At 35.5% G+C, this 23,396-nt stretch overlaps 1 protein-coding gene across 2 annotated transcripts in view; it reads right to left on the bottom strand.

Annotated features, from left to right (window-relative positions):
* Positions 1-1,704: 1,704 nt before the first annotated feature.
* Positions 1,705-23,396, bottom strand: part of CAT (catalase) — a 78,467-nt gene continuing 56,775 nt past the window's right edge. Inside the window, exons 2-13 of one of the 2 annotated variants that reach the window (XM_063289615.1) lie at positions 16,756-16,927; positions 15,490-15,600; positions 14,536-14,666; positions 12,898-13,002; positions 11,002-11,127; positions 10,305-10,496; positions 10,038-10,190; positions 8,873-9,011; positions 7,200-7,330; positions 6,330-6,437; positions 4,631-4,717; positions 1,705-4,204 (exon numbers count right to left, since the gene is read on the bottom strand). In XM_063289615.1, coding sequence (XP_063145685.1) covers positions 4,145-4,204; positions 4,631-4,717; positions 6,330-6,437; positions 7,200-7,330; positions 8,873-9,011; positions 10,038-10,190; positions 10,305-10,496; positions 11,002-11,127; positions 12,898-13,002; positions 14,536-14,666; positions 15,490-15,600; positions 16,756-16,927 — 1,515 coding nt within the window. In that variant the 3' untranslated portion in view covers positions 1,705-4,144. The remainder of the gene's footprint in view (positions 4,205-4,630; positions 4,718-6,329; positions 6,438-7,199; positions 7,331-8,872; positions 9,012-10,037; positions 10,191-10,304; positions 10,497-11,001; positions 11,128-12,897; positions 13,003-14,535; positions 14,667-15,489; positions 15,601-16,755; positions 16,928-23,396) is intronic. The other variant, XM_063289616.1, reaches the window with a different exon arrangement.

Below are 23,396 nucleotides of genomic sequence, written 5' to 3'. Positions count from 1 at the left end.
ATTGATAAAACCTTACAAATCAGTTTGTTGTTGTTTATTTGTTTAGTCACTTCTGACTCTTCGTGACTTCATGGACCAGCCCACGCCAGAGCTTCCTGTCGGTCAACACCCCCAGCTCCCCCAGGGATGAGTCCGTCACCTCTAGAATATCATCCATCCACCTTGCCCTTGGTCAGCCCCTCTTCCTTTTGCCCTCCACTCTCCCCAGCATCAGCATCTTCTCCAGGGTGCCATACTCATACTAATGGTGTCATAATTCATCAAATGTGTGACCCTTCATTTTAAGTTCGTTCTTCAAATTTGTTGCATATAGCTCTTCCCTCACCCATCTTATATCACAGAAACTAACCAAATATCTGGAGGTTGGAACAATATTTTAGGTTTCTATTCCTTGGAATATTTCTTATGTGCAAAACTAAATTATTGATCAGCACACATGCAAATACTGGAAAGTATATTTTAGCAATGGCTTGCTTTTGCAGTTGATTATACAGTAGAAAGTTTTCATTTGCTTATTTTTCTCAGGTACTTCCTTTTGTCACCAGCAGATGGAACCAGATTCAGATCTCATTCATAGATTCTATTTCTACTGAATTAAAAAGTCAGAAGCTTTCAAATGAACTCAATGCAGGTAGTAAAGATTCAATGCTTATTTTCCTAAAGGATCTGAATCAAAGATCTGAAGTTCAGTAGCTAATACAATACATGAAAAAACTGGATACTTTTTGTCATTTTCAAGTGGAAAAAAATAAATCCATACAATCAATGCAATGAATGTTTTTATCCATGCAGAAACTATCAAAGGACTCTATTGCATAACATGTTTCCAGTCAACTATCACCAAAACATCTTAAACAGAATAGTAGTATGTGCGCTGATTTAAATTTATTTGCATGATGAATCCATTCCAAATATGCTTTGCCAGCTGCTATAGTCTATTGCTTCAGCTGCTTTTCTTCATTCCCAGCAAATTTCCATTATTAGTAACAATAAGAAAGGTCATATTGATTGTAAGGAGATTTAGTTATAGGAAGCAAGACTGCAGCACCTTCTAATGGATGCTGTACTGTTAACAATGGTCACCTTTCCTCATGTAATGCTGGGTTCATATAATTGGTTAAATCAAGATGAACACATCACAGCAAATTTTAGTTATAGGAATCCGTAAACCCGTCATACACTATGGCTTTTTAACCACAGTTTGTTGAATAAACCACAATGGCTGAATTCACACAGTTCATCAAGCCAAAGTCAAACAAGCCACATTTTAAGCAAGATGCGCAAATCTGATTTACATAGCAGATTGGGCAGGCTGCAACCCCAGGGCTCCATGGCGCATCTTTATGTTGGTTCTACATCCCCTGGAGACCTCTCTGAATATACTAGTGAATTTTAGTCATACAATTACCAAAACTCAGTACTGCCATTTTAAAACTGGGGGAAGATAGTAGCATGGGTCTCCAAAAATGCTGATCAGAAATGGAAAATGCTAATCCTGCGCATTTGTGACAAGAGGGCTTCATCATCACCTATTGTATTGCAGCCCTATCCTCCCTTTCTCTGTCTCTGTGTCACACACACACTTAACTGTGGCCCTCAAAAGGTGGTGCACTGAGATGAATGAAGGCTGTATCTCATCCATTCTGGACTATAACAGAAAAGCAATAGACTATACTCAGTATTAAAAGAGAACTGAGGCATTAAGACTTTTTATGAGAATTTTATTGTAGAATAAGCATTGTAAAAATGTTCCAATTTTTTTTTGTTTCAAAAGTCTGCTGTTGTAATCCATCCTGAACCAGCAAAAGAAACAATTAGCCCAAGAAGAAGTAAAAATTACACTTAACATCATCCCTCAAGAATTTTAATAATTCTAAAGTATACTATATGAATGGAGGCTTTCTGTTAAAAAGATTCATATATAAAGCCTATTTCTTTACAATTGCTCTAATTGTTAGTATCTATTTAATAAGGATTTCATTTACTTGTTACAGTACAAATATCAGCATTGCCAATAAAAGATTAAGTCATATTCTTGTGGTGAATAAATGTGAGATTTGTTACCAGAATACAAATCATGTTTTAATATGCAAAACCCCCCACAAAATTGTTACACTAATACCTCAGACATGCCATTTCAGAGTTATTGTCATTACAGATTCAGCATGAATAATCTACATAGTTTCTTTTTAAAGGATTTTCAAATTTGAATGTTTTTATATTGCAACTTAGAACATAATATCATTATATATAAGGCTTTCATAGCACAGGTTAAAGTTTTGCATTTAAACATAATTCTCCCACAAGTACTTTATAATAGTTTTTAAATGTACAATGTGGAGATTTGCTGTTAAAAAGATTTGCATACATGTATATTTCTTAAAATTTGCTCTTTAATTGTTAATATCTATTTGAAAATGATTTGTTATAATACTAACAAATCAGCATTGCCAATAAAAGATATAAGTCATTACATAATTCTTTTGGTGAATAAATGTGAGATTTGTTACCAGAATACAAATGTTTTGATTAATATGCAAAAACAAACACAAAATTGTTACACTAATACCTCAGACATGCCATTTCAGAGTTACTGTCATTACAGATTCAGCATGAAACTATATAGTTTCTTTTTAAAGCATCTTCAAATTTGAATGTTTTTGTATTGCAGCTAACAGCTTAGAACATAGTATCATTATATATAAAGCTTTCATAGCGCAGGTTAAGTTTTGCATTTAAACGTAATTCTCCCTCAAGTACTTTATAATAGTTTTTAAATGTACAATGTGGAGATTTGCTGTTAAAAAGATTTGCGTACATGTATATTTCTTAAAATCTGCTCTTTAATTGTTAATATCTATTTGAAAATGATTTGTTATAATACTAACAAATCAGCATTGCCAATAAAAGATATAAGTCATTACATAATTCTTTTGGTGAATAAATGTGAGATTTGTTACCAGAATACAAATGTTTTGATTAATATGCAAAAACAAACACAAAATTGTTACACTAATACCTCAGACATGCCATTTCAGAGTTACTGTCATTACAGATTCAGCATGAAACTATATAGTTTCTTTTTAAAGCATCTTCAAATTTGAATGTTTTTGTATTGCAGCTAACAGCTTAGAACATAGTATCATTATATATAAAGCTTTCATAGCGCAGGTTAAGTTTTGCATTTAAACGTAATTCTCCCTCAAGTACTTTATAATAGTTTTTAAATGTACAATGTGGAGATTTGCTGTTAAAAAGATTTGCGTACATGTATATTTCTTAAAATCTGCTCTTTAATTGTTAATATCTATTTGAAAATGATTTGTTATAATACTAACAAATCAGCATTGCCAATAAAAGATATAAGTCATTACATAATTCTTTTGGTGAATAAATGTGAGATTTGTTACCAGAATACAAATGTTTTGATTAATATGCAAAAACAAACACAAAATTGTTACACTAATACCTCAGACATGCCATTTCAGAGTTACTGTCATTACAGATTCAGCATGAAACTATATAGTTTCTTTTTAAAGCATCTTCAAATTTGAATGTTTTTGTATTGCAGCTAACAGCTTAGAACATAGTATCATTATATATAAAGCTTTCATAGCGCAGGTTAAGTTTTGCATTTAAACGTAATTCTCCCTCAAGTACTTTATAATAGTTTTTAAATGTACAATGTGGAGATTTGCTGTTAAAAAGATTTGCGTACATGTATATTTCTTAAAATCTGCTCTTTAATTGTTAATATCCATTTGAAAATTATTTGTTATAATACTAATGCCAGCATTGCCAATAAAAGGTATCAAACACAGCAACGTATGTTCTTTTGGTAAATGAATGCAAGACCAATTACAAGAACAAAACATGTTAATAAGCAAAATTAAATACAAAGTTGTTATACTAATGTATTTCCGACATAACATTTCAAAGGTATTGTCAGGATAGATTCAGCATTAATAATCTATATGTTTAAATCAATTTGTTTCTAAAATCAGAATCATACTTGGTTTTGTATTGCAGTTAACAGCATAGAGGGCAATTCCATTACATGTAAAGCCTTTCATAGCTCATTTTCCAGTTGGAAGGATTTCAGATAAAGATGTCCAAAGTGACTGGTCATCACAGACTATGCCATTTACAAATGAGATTTCTCCTTTCCAGTAAATGAAGTTTGTGTGTAAGTATGAATATGATCCTAGGAACAATAAAATAATTAAAAATAGAAATAGCTGGTCTTAATATAAAATACTAATTTTAAGATAGTTATACATCCACTTTATATACATTTTTGAGAAAGGAATAATGAGTTACTAACAGATTCCTTTCTTTAATGCTCATTTCTTTGCTAACTATCTGTACTATGACAGAGCTGTAGTGATTTTGACAGATATTGATTTTGATAGATACTATTTTAAGTCCACTGAAATAGATTCTTTTAACATCCTTAGTTCAAACTGGAATCCAGATATTGTAAGTTATATAGAGGAACATGGAAAGGGTTTGTTTTTCAAGCTCCTCTTGCTCCTCCTCCAAGCCTGTCTACAACCATTTATATCATCTATACCTTAATCCATTTTCAACTGCTTATTCTCTACAGTAATCTGAACTGATGTTTTCTTACCTTTGTTTTTCCTTTAGCATTGTGTCTATCCAGGTGGGCTTGAACGCCTGCACCATAATCAGGATGAACATCCATAAAGTTTTTCACCTAGATTGGCAAAGGAAGTTGAGGTCATTTGTCTCTTTTCTTTTTTAAATCCCTGTACTGTTGAGGACAAGTCAATTGCTATTGGTACAGAGATCTGAAATTTCAGCACATCTGGAATGCACTTACTTCAACTACTGATATGGCAAGAGTACTATTTTTCAATTTATCACATATAGCTGTGCAACTATTCAGGCTATAACTGACTAAAAAGCTGAAAGTTATTTTTACAAGGAAAGTATTATTTATCTTCCTATGTTACATCTAATCAAATAATGGTAAGTCATTTGCTGAGAAGGGCAGCTATAGAAATCCAATGAATGAATACAATAGTACCCCATGCTATTTCCCAGGGAAGTACTTTATAAAAACTACCAAAAGATGTTCTTTAAAAATCCTGTGGGGGGCAGAATGCAGTGTTCCTTCATATGGAGACAGAATTTTATGTAAGATTTTGATCCAGCGAATTAGAACATTCATTCATTCATCAATCAATCACATTTGTATAGCCACCCATCTCACATAGTGACTCTGGGTGGTGTACATAATAAAGCAGTCCAAATACAGGAAAAAAAACTGATTAAAATGCAATGACATTAAATTGAAAAGATAAATCACCACGTGGATTCTTTATTTTACCTCTATTTATATTATTTATTACTGTATTTTATTTTGTGTATTTATGGTTATGGTTTTTAATCGATCGTTGTAAACCGCCCAGTGTCCCCCGACGGGAGGAGATGGGCGGGGATAAATTAGATAGATAGATAGATAGATAGATAGATAGATAGATAGATAGATAGATAGATAGAAAACAAAGTGGCAAAAAAGCATACAAAAGAGTGGATTCCAATTAACTATCATATAATCATCTGGCAGGCTCCACTCTATCATGGGATGCCCAGGCCAGTTGACAAAAACATGTTTTAAGGGCCTTCTGGAAGGCCAACAGGGTTGGGGCCAGCCTCATTTCAGGGGAAATGATGTTCCACAGGCCAAGGGTCATTAATCCCACCTTAAGTTACAATTACCCTGAATTGTCTAGATCTGTTCCAGGTTTACCTTTTGTGGCAAGTTGGAGCACAGTTCTCACAAACACACATGACAGAGGTCTTGTGCTAGGTAGTCTGCTGTGTAATTAGTATTTTCCATATCATTTTATCATCACATTTTAAAGAAGTACATTTCAACAAGAGCCTAAGTCTTTCCATTCCTAATATAATTTAAGTGGCTTTAACCAGATATATGTTCTCATGCTATATTTTCATACATCTTAGGATAATTATGCAGTTTTATCTTCTAATATTATCACAGCAAACAGAGCTTAGCTAAAAACCTACACTGTGTATCAGCCTATACAGTAAGGCAGTATAGCAATTCAGATTCAAAAAGCAGCATGTGATTTGGAGCGCATGTGGGTTTGCACATAGCACCTTCAACCAAATGTGTTTTTCCAGAATTGTGTGTCAGCAGATGTTAGTCCAAAAAAAGATACAGCTGCTTTAAGGGGTTATTGACGGATGCTATGTGTGTAGCCCTGCATGTTCCAAATCCAATTTTGCCTTCCAAACTGGAGTATCTTTACAACCTTGTGATGTATTGCATTATTACTTACGGCTTTCTTCTGAATGAAGAGCTGAGCATCCTTAAGATGGTTAGCAATGTTCTCACAAAGTCTCTTGCGCTCTTCCTCATTCAGTACTTTGACAAAGAAGTCTCGTACCTTTCAATAAATAGCGAAAGCAAACATTACAGATATACCTTCTGCCGCCTATTAGAAATCTTCTACAATTCCAGTTTCATTAACAACATCAACCTCAGCTATTAAATACATGGGAATAAACTGTCGGCTAGTTAGACTTATCCTGGAGTTATCTCTGCTGTTTAGAATGTGAAAAGTTCTGTCTTCTTTGGAGGAATGTCCCCACCACCACCACCACCACCACCGCAAAAAAGCTATAAACAATGCACCTACAAGTGATTGCCTCTTCAGCAAAAGCAACTCTAGGGTCTGCATCTGCATCAAGCTCGTTAACCTCCTCCATTCCCAAATATTCCCTGATTTGCCTTCAAGGCATTATTGACTATAAATGATTTTGTGTGTGTGTGTTGGGGGAGATTTTTGGAAGATCTGCAGCATAGAGGATTGGCACCTTATAGCTATTTTGGCCAAAGCAAAACAGTATCTCATTGGATCTGGCTCCAAGAGACTGAATAATCTCACTTTTATACATATAGATCCACTTGTAGATAAAATCGAATAGCAAAAGGTGGGAGCAAACAGCAAGCCAAAGCTTAATTACTGCAGGACAGTACGATATAAAGCAACTACTCTCAACCTGTTGTAAAGTATGTGCTTGGAAGTTGTACAAATGAAATGTTGATGATAAATTTACCTTGTTTTAAAAAGAGGGAGAAAAAGAAATGTCTCTGTAAGCACACTCTTTTCCAAAGTAAAATAACTCGGCATTTCTAGTCTACTTACTTGCGAGACGTTATCCTCAACTGAACTATTAAAGCGTTGTACATCGCCTGAAGTAGACATACGGCTCTCCTTCAAAGTGGGCTGCTCTTCAGGGCCACTAAAACTATTTGGGTAATAGTTTGGGGCACCACCTGGAAAATAAATATTACTATATATTAGGGGTGGGGCAGATGCAGCAAATAATGCAAGAATATCAGGCCTGCAAGTGCTCCACTATCCCTCACAGCCAATAATTTGTTTTTGCAAGCGAATGGCATTTTTATAGTCCCTTTTCAGAGAACTGAATTTCCTCAGTTCAAGTCTGGTTCCGATCCCCTCCCCCCCAAAAAAAACTATTTAGGGTCTTGATTCCCTATTCCTGTACTTATCTTGATAATGTACAAAAAAAATCTTGAATGTGAAATTACTCTACGTACATACTGTTAACTGACTCACAACCATACTGTAATATGGTCATGGGTCTATAACTTTGCTTCTGTAGTAATAAAAAAATGAATTATTCATTATGCTAACTCTTGGCTTGTTTTCGAATCATTTGTGGGGTAAACATCAATGGATGTCTCAGATGTTGTGCTAAATCAGAGGTGGAGAAACTATAGACTCTGAAACCTCTTCTGAAGCTCTCTGCCTTTGATATACTACCTCATTTCAATTACATACCAGTTTGAGATGAAAAGCACATAAAAATATAGTATAAGCCTAAACTTTTTAAAAAGAAATAAAATCTTCAGTACCTACCCACCCTGCCCTCCCAAAGTATATGACTGTGTGGGGATCTCATCAGACTGATACTGATGCAGCTCCATCTATTTTGGGTCACTGATCTACCAACTGTGGACTCCAACCTGCCAAAAGCCTTTTCCTCATGAGATTTTTGGAATTCTTCTATGACATCACATTCTTGTGCCCAAACTCTAGGATGAGCCTGCCATCTCATTAGCCGCTTAACAAAAGTTACCACATTTAATGTTTTAAAAATTATGATTGTGTAAGAACACACTCTGCTTCCAGGTGCCTGAAAAGATCGCCAATCGTTGGCATAAACCATGGTGGCTCAGTCCATATAACATGCTTAGCCAAACTATCTAGATTCTAACCTTTTTGAAACAATAGGCATGTCTGGAATTTTGAGAGCCTAATAGAGATTTTACAAAATGGTTGTCCTAAGTATGATCACAAAACTTCACTTACTAGAAAGCAAATTTATTTTCTGAAAATAAAATGTTTCTAGGGTCTATGTAGAAAGCAAAAGCAGTGTTAGAAATACAAGCTATGTTTTCTTTGCAGCATGCTAGCTTTCCATTAATTGTTGTTGTGTATGTGTGTGAAGTCACGAAGAGTCGGAAGCGACTAAACGAATAAACAACAAATGTGTGTGTACATAAAATAAATGTGTGTGTTTGTGTATATGTATGTGTGTGTCTAGAGCAGGAAGCTTGGCTGCTGGGCATATCAAATGAGGCTTAGCACAACATCCAAATCTAAACATTTTTACACATCCATGTAATAAAAATAAGGGAGAAATTAGTAACATAAAAGTGAAGAAAATGGCTATAAGCTTAAATAGTTAAAGTAGTTCGGCTGTGGTGTCAGTGTAAAAGAAGGAAAAGCTCCTGCAAAGGTTACTCTAAATTACTTGCATGGCCTAGCTTCCAAATGTTATTCAGAATTACCCTGGTTATCAGATATGCACATAAACCCATCTCTCTGATAGTTGGCCACTCTAGCTCGGTATGGACAATTTACAGGAATTTGAAGGTAGTTGGGTCCCAGGCGGTGTCTGTGGGTATCCGGATATGAGAAAAGACGACCCTAGAAAAATACATTACAGGGGTAAAAATGAGGAGCGGACAGCTTTTCCCTAGCTTCCTTTCAGACTGTTGTTCAGTGCTTCCTGCCCTGCCTGCTTCACCACTGTTTTTGAGAGGCTGTTGCCAGTCCTACCCTACAGAAGGGAAAAAAGTCATGATTTCAAAGGACGACAAGAACATGACCCAGAAGCAAATCTGTAGAATCAGACCAAAGGTATCTGTTTAATATAGCAGAAACCAGCAACACAATTAGAAGCATGACTTTGATGCTTCCTTCAGTACCCCTCAGACTCTTCTTTCTCAAGTAATTTATAATCTGACAAGCCCGGAGCCCCTGAGATGGAAGCAGCAAGAAGAGTCACTTCGGTTCACTTAAGTCTAGTTTCCACAGGATGTTTTCAATGTTTTCATATATTAATCATGAAATGATGTAATTAAACCAAAAAATCTACAACCTTTCATGACATGAAATGTGTCTAGAATGGTGTCTTGGGCTGACCAAGCAATTTCCTTGAGTCAAGCTCTGCTAGTGATTAAAAGGCAAATAATGAATGTGGTTCTTGTTATCAATTTGTTTTAATATTCAGAAGTGGGAACACAAAAAAAAACCCCCACACATCACAGAATGAAAAGTATGGGATAAAGAAAAATACCAAGCAGATTGATATTGTTATCTTCTCATTACTGTAAAAGTGATCTTATTGACAGACTGTATCCTAACAGTCAGGAATCACGCTGAGACGAGGAGTAGGTCTCTAGTGTTTATTACTGCTACATAAGACAGAAAATCCTAACAAACTGAAGAAGTGTGAGAAAACCCAGACAGATAAACCCCAAAAGTCAAGGCGGGTTTGATCTGTGTCTCTTTGAATGGCTGCTTAATTCCTCAGTACTACGCATGCCTTTTCCCCCCTGGATAGGAGCCCCCTCCTGCTCGCCATTAGTACTCATGACAGACTGATTTACAAACATTTGAATGCTGCCTATTCTCAGAGTTAAATGAATAGAAAGATTCTATTTTGGTTACCTGTAACATTTTATCAGGGCTAGGTTCAATTCCTGGAGGCATGTTGCTTGGGTCAAAGGCCATTTGTTCCACTTCGGCAAAATAATTGATGGGATTTCGGTTTAAGGTAACTTTTCCCACAGGAATTAGTGGATAATCTTTGTGAGGCCAAACCTAGAAAAAATGACAGATATTTTACTACATGCAGCTTGGATCTGCAGGATACAGAAAGGTGCCTTTTCTACTCGGTGCTGTGTGCTGGAGAAAAGGTCACAAAAATATACTCACCTTTGTTACATCAAAAGGATTAAATGGAAATCTCTCGGCTTGTTCAAATGTCATAACCTGAATATAGAAAGTCCAAGAGGGGAAGTTTCCACTGGCAATCGCATTGTAAAGATCACGCAGGCTATAGTCAGGATCTTCAGAAGCCAGTCTTTCTGCTTCTTTGACAGGAAGGTTTTTAATTCCTTGATCAGTCTAAAAATATTGAAAATCAATCAGAATGTTTGATTAGTACAATCAAATTAATTAGTAATTTGATACCAGCAATTACTAAACATAGAAATAGTTATTCTTAATACATGCCTTAACCCAGTAACAATAATCTGCATTAAAACAGACTTCAGTTTAAAAGCCTACCGTAAGAGACAATTTATAAAGCTGCTATACAAGAAACAAATCTAGGTCCAAATATATATTGTGAAGTTACATGTAGGAAAACAGTACTAGGGATGGAAGGAGTATTCTTTTCCAATGTAACAAAGGAAGAAATAAGCATGTTGCTAAAAATAATGTTGTTGTTGTTGTTGTTATTATTATTGAAATAGGAATGGATATGAATGCAAGTTGCTTTGCCTAGCAATTAAGTATAGCCAATATAGACTGAAAGAAAAAAGATACATGGAATCATATGAAGTAGAGAGGGGCAGCCTTTTGATGGCTTAACATGTATGAGGAAATGGTAACAATAGTCCATAATTACCTTTACATGAAATTTGCAGTATATTGCATTGCCACAAGCATTCACTAGCTTAAAAGTATGTGACCCATAGCCATTCATGTGACGGTGCCCATCGGGAATGCCACGATCACTGAACATGAATGATACCTGCGTGAGCCAAAACAATGTACACAGGCCATCTTTAATGAAAACTCTGAGGCGGAATTCTATAGAACAACTAAATCTTTCAGCACCAAGATATATTCCAATTGTATTTTATACTTCATAGCATGTTCCCATCCAGCCCTAGCCAACATCTAGAATGTCATACTGCAGTTTCATGAAATTCGTTTGAGAAACTAGATTACTTATGCTCCTTGTAAAGAAAGCCTTACTTCCTTTCAATAGAGGAGAAATGGTATTTGTGCCAGCTGGCAACGTATTAAGGGAAGAAACAATCATATATTTCCTAAGTAAAAGTTAAATAGACAGGCCAGTTTGAGGTAGGGGTTAAGGCATCAGGCTAGAAACCAGGAGATCATGAGTTCTAGTCCCACCTTAGGAACGAAGCCAGCTGGGAGACCTTGCGCCAGTCACTCTCTCCCTGCCCTAGGAAGGAGGTTGCAAACCACTTCCAAAAAACCTTGCCAAGAAAATTGCAGGGGCTTGTCCAGGCAGTTGCCAGGACTCAAAAACTGACTCAAAGGCATCAAAAACAAACAGTTTTGTATATAACATGGTCCTTACTCTTAAGAAGTATTCAGCTGCAAGCTTTTTATCAAAATCAATTGAAGATATTTCTCTTCACTGGAGGTATTTATGGAACAACTACTCCAGAACCAGGCTGCCAATGTCTTTACTATTGCCTGTTACTCTATTTCTTAGAACAAACCACTATTTTAATTTCTGTAATTACTGATTTTAAACATTGCTGGTTTTATTGTGATGGTTTTATCTGAAGTATTTGTATGCATTTGTATTTATACTGTTCCCTTGTAAATTGTTCTAGGAGGAAGAACAACACAATAAATAAGAAATATATCTACAACTGAAGCACCATCTCTTAGGAATGTTGATGGACTGTGTGTAATAAATAATTAAACTTAATATTTAGGAATTAATCAAAGAAAAGTATCACCAATATCTTCTCATTAAATCTAATGCTGCCTCAGAACATCCCAAATTATTTTCCAGCCTGGAAATAAAGTCACTGAAGCTAGCTGTGTGAAGCTCAGCATTTCAAATACTAGCCTATATTACTGAGCATTTATCACAAATTCACATAATTAAACATTTTTTCAGTATAACCACAGCCACATAATGGTAACACAGACTCTGCAAATATTTTCATGTTGTATGTTTAAGCAAGCTTTTCAGGCTTTATTGTTGAGTGTTTTTTAAATGATTAGTCTTAATCTGGGCTAGCTTGATTTTTAAAAAGTCTTTTTAGCTGTCCTTTTTATTTTCCATCATTTTTATTACTTCTGCATTTTGCAAATAAAAGGTATCAACAGATAAATAAAAAACATGTGTTCTGCACCATAATGCACAGCTTTTATACATACTGTATCCACATTTCTACATCCATATTTCTACTGACCAAGACAAATGCATGAATTTCAAGCAACTTAGATACTACTCGATCTTTCTATCCTTCCCTTCATATTTACAAGAGTGGAAGTAGAAGAAGAGCAGTGCAGCTTTGATTATTTTGCTTTTATCCAAAAAAGAAAAGAATGAAGATACCACGGAAACTAAACCCAATTCTTTTCTTTCCTTACACCTTTTCTATAAGAAATGTAATCTAATGCAGCAGCATAACAAGAATCAATTTAAGTTGCATCTTTGGGTCTCTGCCGTTTCCTCTGAGCTAAAGATGAGGGACACAGGGTCTAAAACAAATAGACTAAAGGTAATTAAAAGGGGGTAAAATCTTACCTGGTGCAGAGACTCACGACGAAGACTCCAGAAATCCCATACCATGTCTGGATCTTTCAGATGTGTCTGTGGATTCCTCTTTTGGGTATGGATAAAAGATGGAAACTAACAAAGTATAAAAAGAAAGTGTTAACACTTAATTTCCTGCACTTGTCCTTAGCTTGTTTTAAAAATATGCATTTGTGTATCATAAACAATCTCTTTGAATTTGTTGTACCAACTACTGAATTATCAGGGATGAAAATAAAAATAAACAAAACCCACTGAATTTTTACGTACAATCATTAACACTGTAATGGTGAAGACTGAAGTATTGCTTCTGCTTGCTTATTTCTACTTTCAGATACTCATTTTAATAGGAGAACTCTTGTGAAAATATTATTTAAAATGACGTTCAGCCCTAGCAAGATAGATACGTTTGGAATTATACCTCCCCATAAAACATTTTGAAGAATTACATGTATAATTTGGGAGTACTACTGAACCAGCAACAAGTAGTTTGGGCTGATACAGTAAGACAATTTTATATTTTGTCTGACTTGAAAGATTGCCTGGAAGCTTTAAACCCAAGTGTAAAATTCAGCTGTCTCTTTGGTTATCAAAAAGAGCTAGTAGTTATTTTTCTGGACACAATCTTAAGTGACAGTGTTAACATACAACAACTTAACTGATCTGAATGCAGGTTGAATAATGGCATACTTTTTCCCTATTTTAACTTGCATGTTTGAGATGGGCAAATTGGAACCCCTGCACACCTTTCCCTTGTGGCACTTCCTATCACCATTATTGATAAAAATCTGTGGAACAATTTTTATCCCATTTTGAGACAGAAAACACCTAAAACTTATAGTTTAGATTCTAAAATAAAGTTTCTTTCCTACCCCACACTGAAAATCCTAGCTTAGCTTCACCAGTGACTATACCACAGCCCTCTTTAATAAGATTTATTGGTTAATTGATTTGATTTATGCCCACTGCAATAGAGAACTCTTGGCATTTTACAATACACTATCAATCAGCTCTAGGTCCCCCAAAGAACCTGTAGTGGCAGGTTCCAAAACAATGGCCACATTTATTATGCTCCAAGGCCTTTGACAGAAGCCTGATTAAGAGCACATCTTTTATTTAGACTACAAAACCTTAGATACAACATATTCTTGTTTTTGCCAAGTTATTTTTTCTCATAGATTTATGCTTGCCCTGATACTATTTGCAAATATCTAGACAATGGTGCTCACTTGCAAGTTGAATATTTGCAAACTTCATTCAATGCCATCCCATTTCAACAAATGTTTGAACATAGTACAATCATCAAGAGGAACCTAAGTTGGAAATAATCCAAATCTGGAGGCCTGATCTACTCAGAGTTAATGTCAGTTCCATTAAATTAATGGTTTGAATATGCTCACATATGTAGCATCATTTCAGTTGGAACATCTGAGGTGGAATATTTAATTTTATTATAGGTTGCCTCAACATTCAAAGGGCATAAGACACATCAAGATAAAAACAGAGATCCTATAAAACATATAAGACACCTGTTAGAAGACGTTGCTTTACTGTAGAGACACACAATCTTCTTTTTATTTACCTTTTATTCTCCTACAAATCATAAATATCAATAATGTTCCAATTTACCAGCATTGCATCTCTAATGAAGAAGATGGGAGTGTTGTTCCCTACAAGATCCCAATTTCCATCTTCAGTATAGAATTTCATTGCAAAGCCTCGAGGGTCACGCACTGTATCAGCTGAGCCTGATTCTCCAGCTTAAAAAAAAAACCCCATTATTAAATCCTATGCACATAGTTTACTACCTTGATCAACACTCGTTTATTTATTTACTTACTATGGAATCTATAATCCATATGTTTGACATTTAAGAGATAAATAGCAGAAACAGAATTGCACAGAAGTAATTTAAAGTTCAGAGGGTTTGGGAGAGATGACTTAAAGAAATGGAAAAATTACTTAAAGAACATTTTTTAAATTCAAATAATCTACAGAATAAATTCAGTGACTACATGTAGAAAAAACACATGTTAAATACTTGTAAATTAAAACATTTATTTCATTTCATTAAATTTATTAAAGTTGGCCTATTTCAGCAGACTCTGGACAGCTTAAAAATATAATACTAAATTAAAACAACTAAAAACATAGACAAAACAAAACAAGGCAGCCCAAACTAAAAACAACCATTTAAAGCAAACTGCCAAATAACGTTATAAATTATATGTCACTATTACTCTTTTTCTGATGCATGCCGACATAAATAACCTTTAGAGAAATTACCTATATTTCTGGTACTCATAAAACTTGCTCAAAAATACACACGGGTTGACCCTTTCCTGCAGTAGCCTATTTATTAACATTGTATTAAAAAATTAGGAAAATATAAAGTATCAAAATTTCCTATTGAGGGTATTATTTATTAAAGGATTTCTTGCCCAGTATTAATTAAATACAGCACATTAAAATGCATTGAAATAGATTAAAATGTTGAATTAATATCTATAAGCACATATATTCAATAAAACTCCTTTATATATGCAGCAAATAAGACACACTGAAAGACTGTAAGATCCTTACCAACAGTTGAAAATCGAATAGCCATTGGAGTTCTTTTGCCAATGTGCTCAAATATCTTTGCTTTGCAGTATTTGGTGATATCATGAGTCACTTCAAAATAGCCAAATGCTCCTGAAAAATTAAAAAGAGTTGTTTTATTAAAAATTAGAGAGATTATTCCAAAGTCCATAGATTTGTAAAGAATATCAGTTATGGTAGATGAAAAAATTTATATGTACGTATTTTTATGTTATGTTTTTTGGAAATGTTGATGTTTACTATAAATATAACAGCTCCTTTTAATTGAAAGGGCTTCTGATTCAACAAAGGATTCTGCTGACAAAAAGGAGGGAATCAGGTTTCACTGATTTTTCCTTCTTTTCCCCCTCTTACACTAATCTCAAGCAAATCAAACAATTATATGATCCTTAGCCACAGCTAAGATTTTCTAGATTGAGCCATGGCAATTTTTGCATTCTTATCATTCTTGATTAGATTTGTATGTACAAAGGGTATGTTACATGTAAGAAAAAAACACATCCTAAATTAGATATTAAAAAATGCACAGTCAAACTAGGGTTACATCAACATGAAGCAAGTATAGTCAAACGATGCTTAATCAATATGAAGCTCTGAATTGTAAATACATTTTTGGAGCAATAAATGCAAAGAAGTTTATAACATCTTAGTCAGTATGACACAATTAATCAAGGATTCAGTAGAATATATCATGATTTATAATAAGAATGCTGTGTTACAGAACAAAGTAAAACAAGCTATTAAAAAGATCTTTCTCCAACCTTAGAAGAATGTTAATCTGATTCTAATATTTTCTGGTTACTTCTGTACACAAATCTATGAGCCATACAATGGATTAATTAATCCACAATTTTAATGCTTCAATTTTTTTAAAGAAAAAAGTTAAATGTTATTAAATTGTATCAATCAGCAAAATAAATCCAGCAAAGGTAAATAAAAACAAGACAAACACATAACTTTAAATCTCTCACAAATGGCTAGATTATAAATAATTCAGGCTCCTAATGAAGAAAATCAGTAGCAGAAATAAATATTGTTATAAGGACTATCATTGGCTATCCCTAAGAATACTGTACAAGCATCACAGTATAAAAAAAGATTTCTGAATAGATTGATAGCACTGAAACTGTGCCTCAAATACTTTTAATCAATCACAAAAAAACATACCTTCTTTCTGTAAGGGACATTGCAGCATTATCCCACTAACAAGGCTAAAAATAAAAATACAATGCAAATTCAAAAACTAACCGGCTCCTTTGGCATGCACAACTCTCTCAGGAATCCTTTCTCGGTCAAAGTGTGCCATCTCATCAGTGAAAATCACATCCTGAACCAAGAGTGGGCCTCTTGGACCAATGGTCATGATATCCAGCTTATTTCCTACTGGGATTCCCGCTCCTGTGGTTAAGGAATCAGGTTTCTAGATTCAAAACAAGATTAAAATTATAACAATGAAAGCATCCACAACTTTTTACTGGTAACTTGAAAGCAATTCCAGGTTAATTTGACGGACATCTGATGAAATTTGCTTCCTGAAGCTACAGGAATATTTGTATCTTAGACTTCATTATTTCATAATATGAATTAAGAGATTAGCTCTGCATCCAATAAAATCCAAGGGAAGAAAAGGGAAACACATTGAAAAACATTCTCCTGGTTACATCAATTTCCAGGTATAATTAATTAAAAAGCCAAATTGTTATTAGGGCTAGTTATGTAAGAGAGCTGCAACCATATTTATTTATTTGCTTAGTCAATTTATAGGCCACCCATCTCATATACATGACTCTGGAGGCTCACATTTAAAACAGAATAAAAAACAATAAAAACAACCAGAATAAAAAAAAATTAAAATAGCAACTGAGAACACTCATAAACACTCAAACTAGACAGTAAACAGGCTCACCCATGCTATCAGGGTTCTGGGCTCGAAGGCAAAGTCTGGTTTTTAGTGCCTTGCAAAAGGCCAGCACAGCTTGGGCAAGTCTAATTACTGGGGGGATGATGTTCCAGAGGGCAGGCACCATGGCAGAAAAGGCTCTTCTTTAAATCAAGATATGCTGACACCAAAGAGTTTTTTTTCCTCCAGAGAGATGTTCCCCCGAGATGTTAAGATCAACGAATTTATGGGAACATAACCACAATTCTTAGAAAACTTTTTCGAAGGTGTTTTATAATAAGGGTTTTCAGCCCAAGGGTGTTAGATTTCTATGTTGCAAGATTTAGGAAACTACAACTTTTCTCATTACACATCTTTGTAGTGCTCAGTAGCTGCATCCAAAGATGGCACCAGTACTTCAGATCAAACAATGGCATCTTGCTGTATCTGCTGGCAGCCCCACAGTGGAGCTGCAGAGTTTTTTGGCTTGCACAGGAACTGTGTGGGCTCAGGAATATATGCATTTCAGTTAAGGAAGTTTAAAGGACACGATGATAAGGCAGTGGCAGAGGGTTGCATCTTGTTGCCACCTCTGCAATGCTTCCTGAACTCAAACAAGTACTTTCGTGAACAACTCTGCCTGCTTTGGATGAAAGTATTGCACATGGCTATCACTCATCGCAGAAGAAATGTTGCATTCAAGAGCTCTGAATTAGCAGAATTGATAGAGCAGTGCATGACTTGTGGAAAAATTAAACAGGGTGGGAGCTGAATTTTCCTAATTTTTTCCCACACTTTGAAAATACTTCCCTATTTTTAAGAGTTCTGTGAAACATTCAAAAGGCTGAAAGTGTGTTTCAGGACCAAATTGGCTTCCCCAATTAACATCATCACTTCCGCTACACTGCAGCAGCGCAACAAATTAAAGGTGTGTCAAGCCAAATGTACACAGAGAATCACTATAGGTCGCATGTATTAATCCATGTATCCAGTTGCATGCTTCAGGCTGTTTCACTACCAGCTCTCACAAAACATGTGCTGCACACATAAACAAGCCATTAAATCATCTTCGCTTCTGACGTTCTATTTTTTAATATGCCCCCAGCACTTCACTCAAAAGCCAAGTGCAGACTTCAGCCTAGGCCTCACTCTTGCCTTAAAAGTAAGTCATGTGGCACTGCAAATGGGAGTTCTGCACTTGGTTTCATATCCTTGATGATTCATGCAATTGACTAGGGTGGCATTTAGCAAGTGTTGATTTATCTGCATATTCAAACCATCAAGCGTCAGATAGGATAATCCAATGCATCCCACTCAAAAGGGAGATAAGAAACAGGGATCATGCACAATGAAATCCTGCAGGACTTACTTACAAACGATGTCCTACTTTTTTATCTCAAGAAATTATTCAGAAATTAATTCAGTTTAGAAATAACATGGATAAAAGCAGCATAGGTAACTTTAAAGAAAAAACTGCAGTAGTATTTTTTTTTAATTGAAGGCACCGACAGATACCAGTTTAAGTGATAAATTATTTTTATTTATAGCAGCAATTTGAGGATTTGTTGGCATTAATAAAATAACTATGCACAAAAAGATTTCTGGATTCCTTTAACAGGTTACTCAGTGTTCCTATTTCAGTTAGAGATGAAAAAAAATTACAACAGCAATACATCACAATACAAAGATGATGCTTGGACAAGTCTGTGCTACTGTTGTTCTTTGGACCCTCGTCCATGCTAACTGACGAAAGTCAATCAGGAGATAACGTGCTAATTCTATCGTACTGTATTACCTTTAAAATGTTGTTGCAGTTCAGGTAGTGTACAGTGTGTGCACAATTATTAGGCAAGTGAGTATTTTGACCATATCATCATTTTTATGCAAATTTTCCACCTCCAAGCTGTATAAAACTGAATGCTTCTTGGATATAAGCATATCAGGTGATGTGTATTTGTGTAATGAGGGAGGGCGTGGCCCAAGGAGATCAACACCCTATATCAAGGTGTGCATAATTATTAGGCAGCTTCTTTTCCTCAGGCAAAATGGGCCAAAAAAGAGATTTAACTGACTCTGAAAAGTCAAAAATAAAAAGTTTTTCAGAGGGATGCAGCACTCTTGAAATTGCTAAGATATTGGGGCGTGACCACAGAACCATCAAACGTTTTGTTGCAGATAGTCAACAGGGTCACAAGAAATGTGTTGAGAAAAAAAGACACGAATCAACTGCCTAAGATTTGAGAAGAATCAAATGTGAAGCTACCACAAACCCATTATCCTCCAGTGCTGTCATATTCCAGAACTGCAATCTACCTGGAGCGCCCGGAAGTACAAAGTCTTCAGTGCTCAGAGACATGGCCAAGGTAAGGAAGGCTGAAACTCAACCACCACTGAACAAGACACATAAGTTGAAATGGCAAGACTGGGCCAAGAAATATCTGAAGACAGATTTTTCAAAGGTTTTATGGACTGATGAGAGTGACTCTTGATGGACCAAATGGATGGGCCCGTGGCTGGATCAGTAACGGGCATAGAGCTCCACTTTGACTCAGACACCAGCAAGGTGGAGGTGGGGTACTGGTATGGGCTGGTATTATTAAAGATGAGCTAGTTGGACCTTTTCGGGTTGAAGATGGACTCAAAATCAACTCCCAAACCTACTGCCAGTTTTTAGAAGACACTTTCTTCAAGCAGTGGTACAGGAAAAAGTCTGCATCTTTCAAGACCAAGATGTTTATGCAGGACAATGCTCCATCGCATGCATCGAAGTACTCCACTGCCTGGCTAGCCAGTAAAGGCCTCAAAGATGAAAGAATAATGACATGGCCCCCTTCCTCACCTGACCTAAACCCTATTGAGAACTTGTGGGCCCTTCTCAAACGGGAGATTTACGGTGAAGGAAAACAGTATACCTCTCTGAACAGTGTCTGGGAGGCTGTGGTTGCTGCACAAAAAGTTGATCGTCAGCAGATCAAGAAACTGACAGACTCCATGAATGGAAGGCTTATGACTGTTTTGCAAAGAAGGGTGGCTATATTGATCACTGATTTTTTGTTTGAAATGTCAGAAATGTTTATTTGTAAATTTCAAGTTGTTTATTCTTCTCACTTTAACAGATGAAAACAAACAAGTGAGATGGGGGAATTTTCATTTTTTATTTAGTTGCATAATAATTCTGCGCACTAATAGTTGCCCAATAATTGTGCACACATAGATATGATCCTAAGAAAGCCAAAACCTCACTTTTACCTTCTTAAATATTCAGGTTTGAGGTTTATTAACATTTTGGATTGACCAAGAGCACTGTAGTTGTTCAATAATGAAATTCATTCTCAAAAATACAACTTGCCTAATAATTGTGCATGCAGTGTAGAATGCACTGTGCTATTCATTAACAGGTTTAACAGGGTTTTTTTAAGCATCTGCAGTGCTTGTCATTCTCTTTCTAGGCCCAATTTAAAGTGATGGATCAGACCACTAAAGCCCAAGTGTTTGTATCCCAATTGTTCTAGCGAACACCTGCATTCATGGCACTGATCTAATGAGACTCGCATGAGTAATACAGGTTTAATCTCCTCATTGTATAAATGTTTTCCCCCCAAGGATTTTGAATGCTAGAAAGGAAAAAAACAAAGGAGAAAAATCTATTAATGTTGCTTTGTCTAGTGTCATTAAATACACACCTTCCCTAGCTGTGTAATTTTTGTCTGGGACAGTGTTTCACATCCTGTTTTTATTCTCAGCATTTGCACATTTCAGGAGCAAATGCATACATACATTTCTCTTCACAGTATCATTTGACTAAAAATTTACTGTTTCCAAGATAATGAGGGAAGCTTGATCAGTAGTTTTTCGTCAGAATTTATTAAGAAATATTATTTGTGATTATGTCTAAAAGTAGTCTTCCTCAGATTTCTTGACGTCTGGTAACTATTTTCCCAAATATTCAAGTTGATTGGTCTGTAATTTCCTGGGTCCTCGTTTCTCCGTTTTAAAATATTAGGATTAACACTGGCTTTTCTCCAGTCTTCTGGCACTTCTGCTGCTTTCCGGGAACTCTCAAAGGTTAGAGTCAGTGGCTCTGAGATGATAACTGCCAGTTCCTTTAACAATTTATTATCTACTAAAGAAACTCATGAGCACAGACTACCAGAAGCACGGGGAGTGGATAAGCTCAGTGTAAGCAGAAGCAGAAGTTACTAGAGGCAACCACTTTAAAAAGCTGCAGAAATTTTGAAATTAGATTACACTAAGAAACAAAAAGTCACTCAAGATCTGTTTTGGCAGGAAAAAAGATGCTTCTCTGATATTTTAAATTGAGCAAAATTATGGGAATATATTCATGATTTTTATGAGAAGAAAAATTCTTAAAAATAGTTTTATAATAAAAGTTTCCAACCAAGGATGATGGATATACTGCATTCAAGAGCTCTGAACTGATACAGCAACACATGAGTTGTAAAGTGCACAATTAATAATAAAGTGGGATAAAGAATAAGTTTTCCTAACCTTTTCCTGTACTTTGAAAAGCAGTTGTTCCATATTATTTACTTTTGTGAAACATTCAAAAGGTTGAGAGCTTGGTTATAGGACCAAGTGGAAAAGTTCTCCAATGCCTGAGAAGGTGGATGATGTATCTCCAATTCTTCTATACTGCAGCAATGTGGCAAATTAAGGTGTGTCAAGCCACTGTACACAGAGAACCATGTATTAATGCATGCATCTAGTTCAAAGCTTCAGGGCAGTTTCATCACCAGCCCTTACAAACCAGAACATATTCCCACAATTCCAAAATTCTTGGTAACTCTGTTTTTTATTACTGTGCTACATGCATAAGAAAGCCATTAGATCACCTTCCAAGGTGGCATAAGAAAGCCATTAGATCGCCTTCCAAGGTGGCATAAGAAAGCCATTAGATCGCCTTCCAAGGTGGCATAAGAAAGCCATTAGATCGCCTTCCAAGGTGGCATAAGAAAGCCATTAGATCGCCTTCCAAGGTGGCATAAGAAAGCCATTAGATCGCCTTCCAAGGTGGCATAAGAAAGCCATTAGATCGCCTTCCAAGGTGGCATAAGAAAGCCATTAGATCGCCTTCCAAGGTGGCATAAGAAAGCCATTAGATCGCCTTCCAAGGTGGCCTCAGGGCCACATGCCATGTCAGAAATTTTCAAAACCTACTATTAACTTTTAAAAAACAGAAATAGGGGAACATAACTATAATATATGAATGACTAGGGAGTAATATTAACGATCTTCAAATTTAATTAGTTAGTATGATTACTCCCTAGTCATTCAATATCAAAGTTATTTCCCCCTATTTCTATCTTCAAATTTAATTGTTAAAAAATGTCAGGGTAGCAGTGTTAATTATGCACCCATAACAAAAGACAGTACGTTCATAAAACAAAACAACAGATCTAACCAAATCAGTTTTTTCCAGGCCCTATTTACTAAATTTGTATTAATGCATTCATCCAATTATAGGCTTCAGGACAGTTGCATTACCAGACCATGCAAAACAGGAATATTCCCACACTTAAAGTACTTGACAAATGTTTTACCTTTCACTTCTCGCCTACAAGCGTGTGCAGTGAAATCACCATCCCAGAAGACACACGACTGTTAGTACATCAGTAACCACAAAAACAAAAAAGGCAGCAAAATAATAGCAAGCATTATTCTGTGTCTTGGCTATTTCTTATACAAGTAACGTGATGGAATCTTAACATTTTTAAAGAAATCCTATCACAAAACTAGAAAGGGGTTTCTTAGTTGCTTTGTTGACTTACCCATGTAAATATTGCAAAAAAGTATTTACAGAGGAGCCTACAGATAAAGGATGTTTGTATGTTGGTTTATTAAGACAGGATTTGATTTAGGGAATATGGCCAATGTATTTAATTCAACAGGTTGCAAAATACCTTTGGGATGGTATACAGATGAACTATAGTGATATCTCTGAATTATATCCACCCACATTATAGTATCTTTTTACACATACATTTAGGTT

Source organism: Candoia aspera, chromosome 1, assembly GCF_035149785.1.
Source record: "Candoia aspera isolate rCanAsp1 chromosome 1, rCanAsp1.hap2, whole genome shotgun sequence".
NCBI lineage: Eukaryota > Metazoa > Chordata > Lepidosauria > Squamata > Boidae > Candoia > Candoia aspera.
Note: the sequence above shows the minus strand (reverse complement) of the source record. Positions and strands in the feature narration are given on the sequence as shown.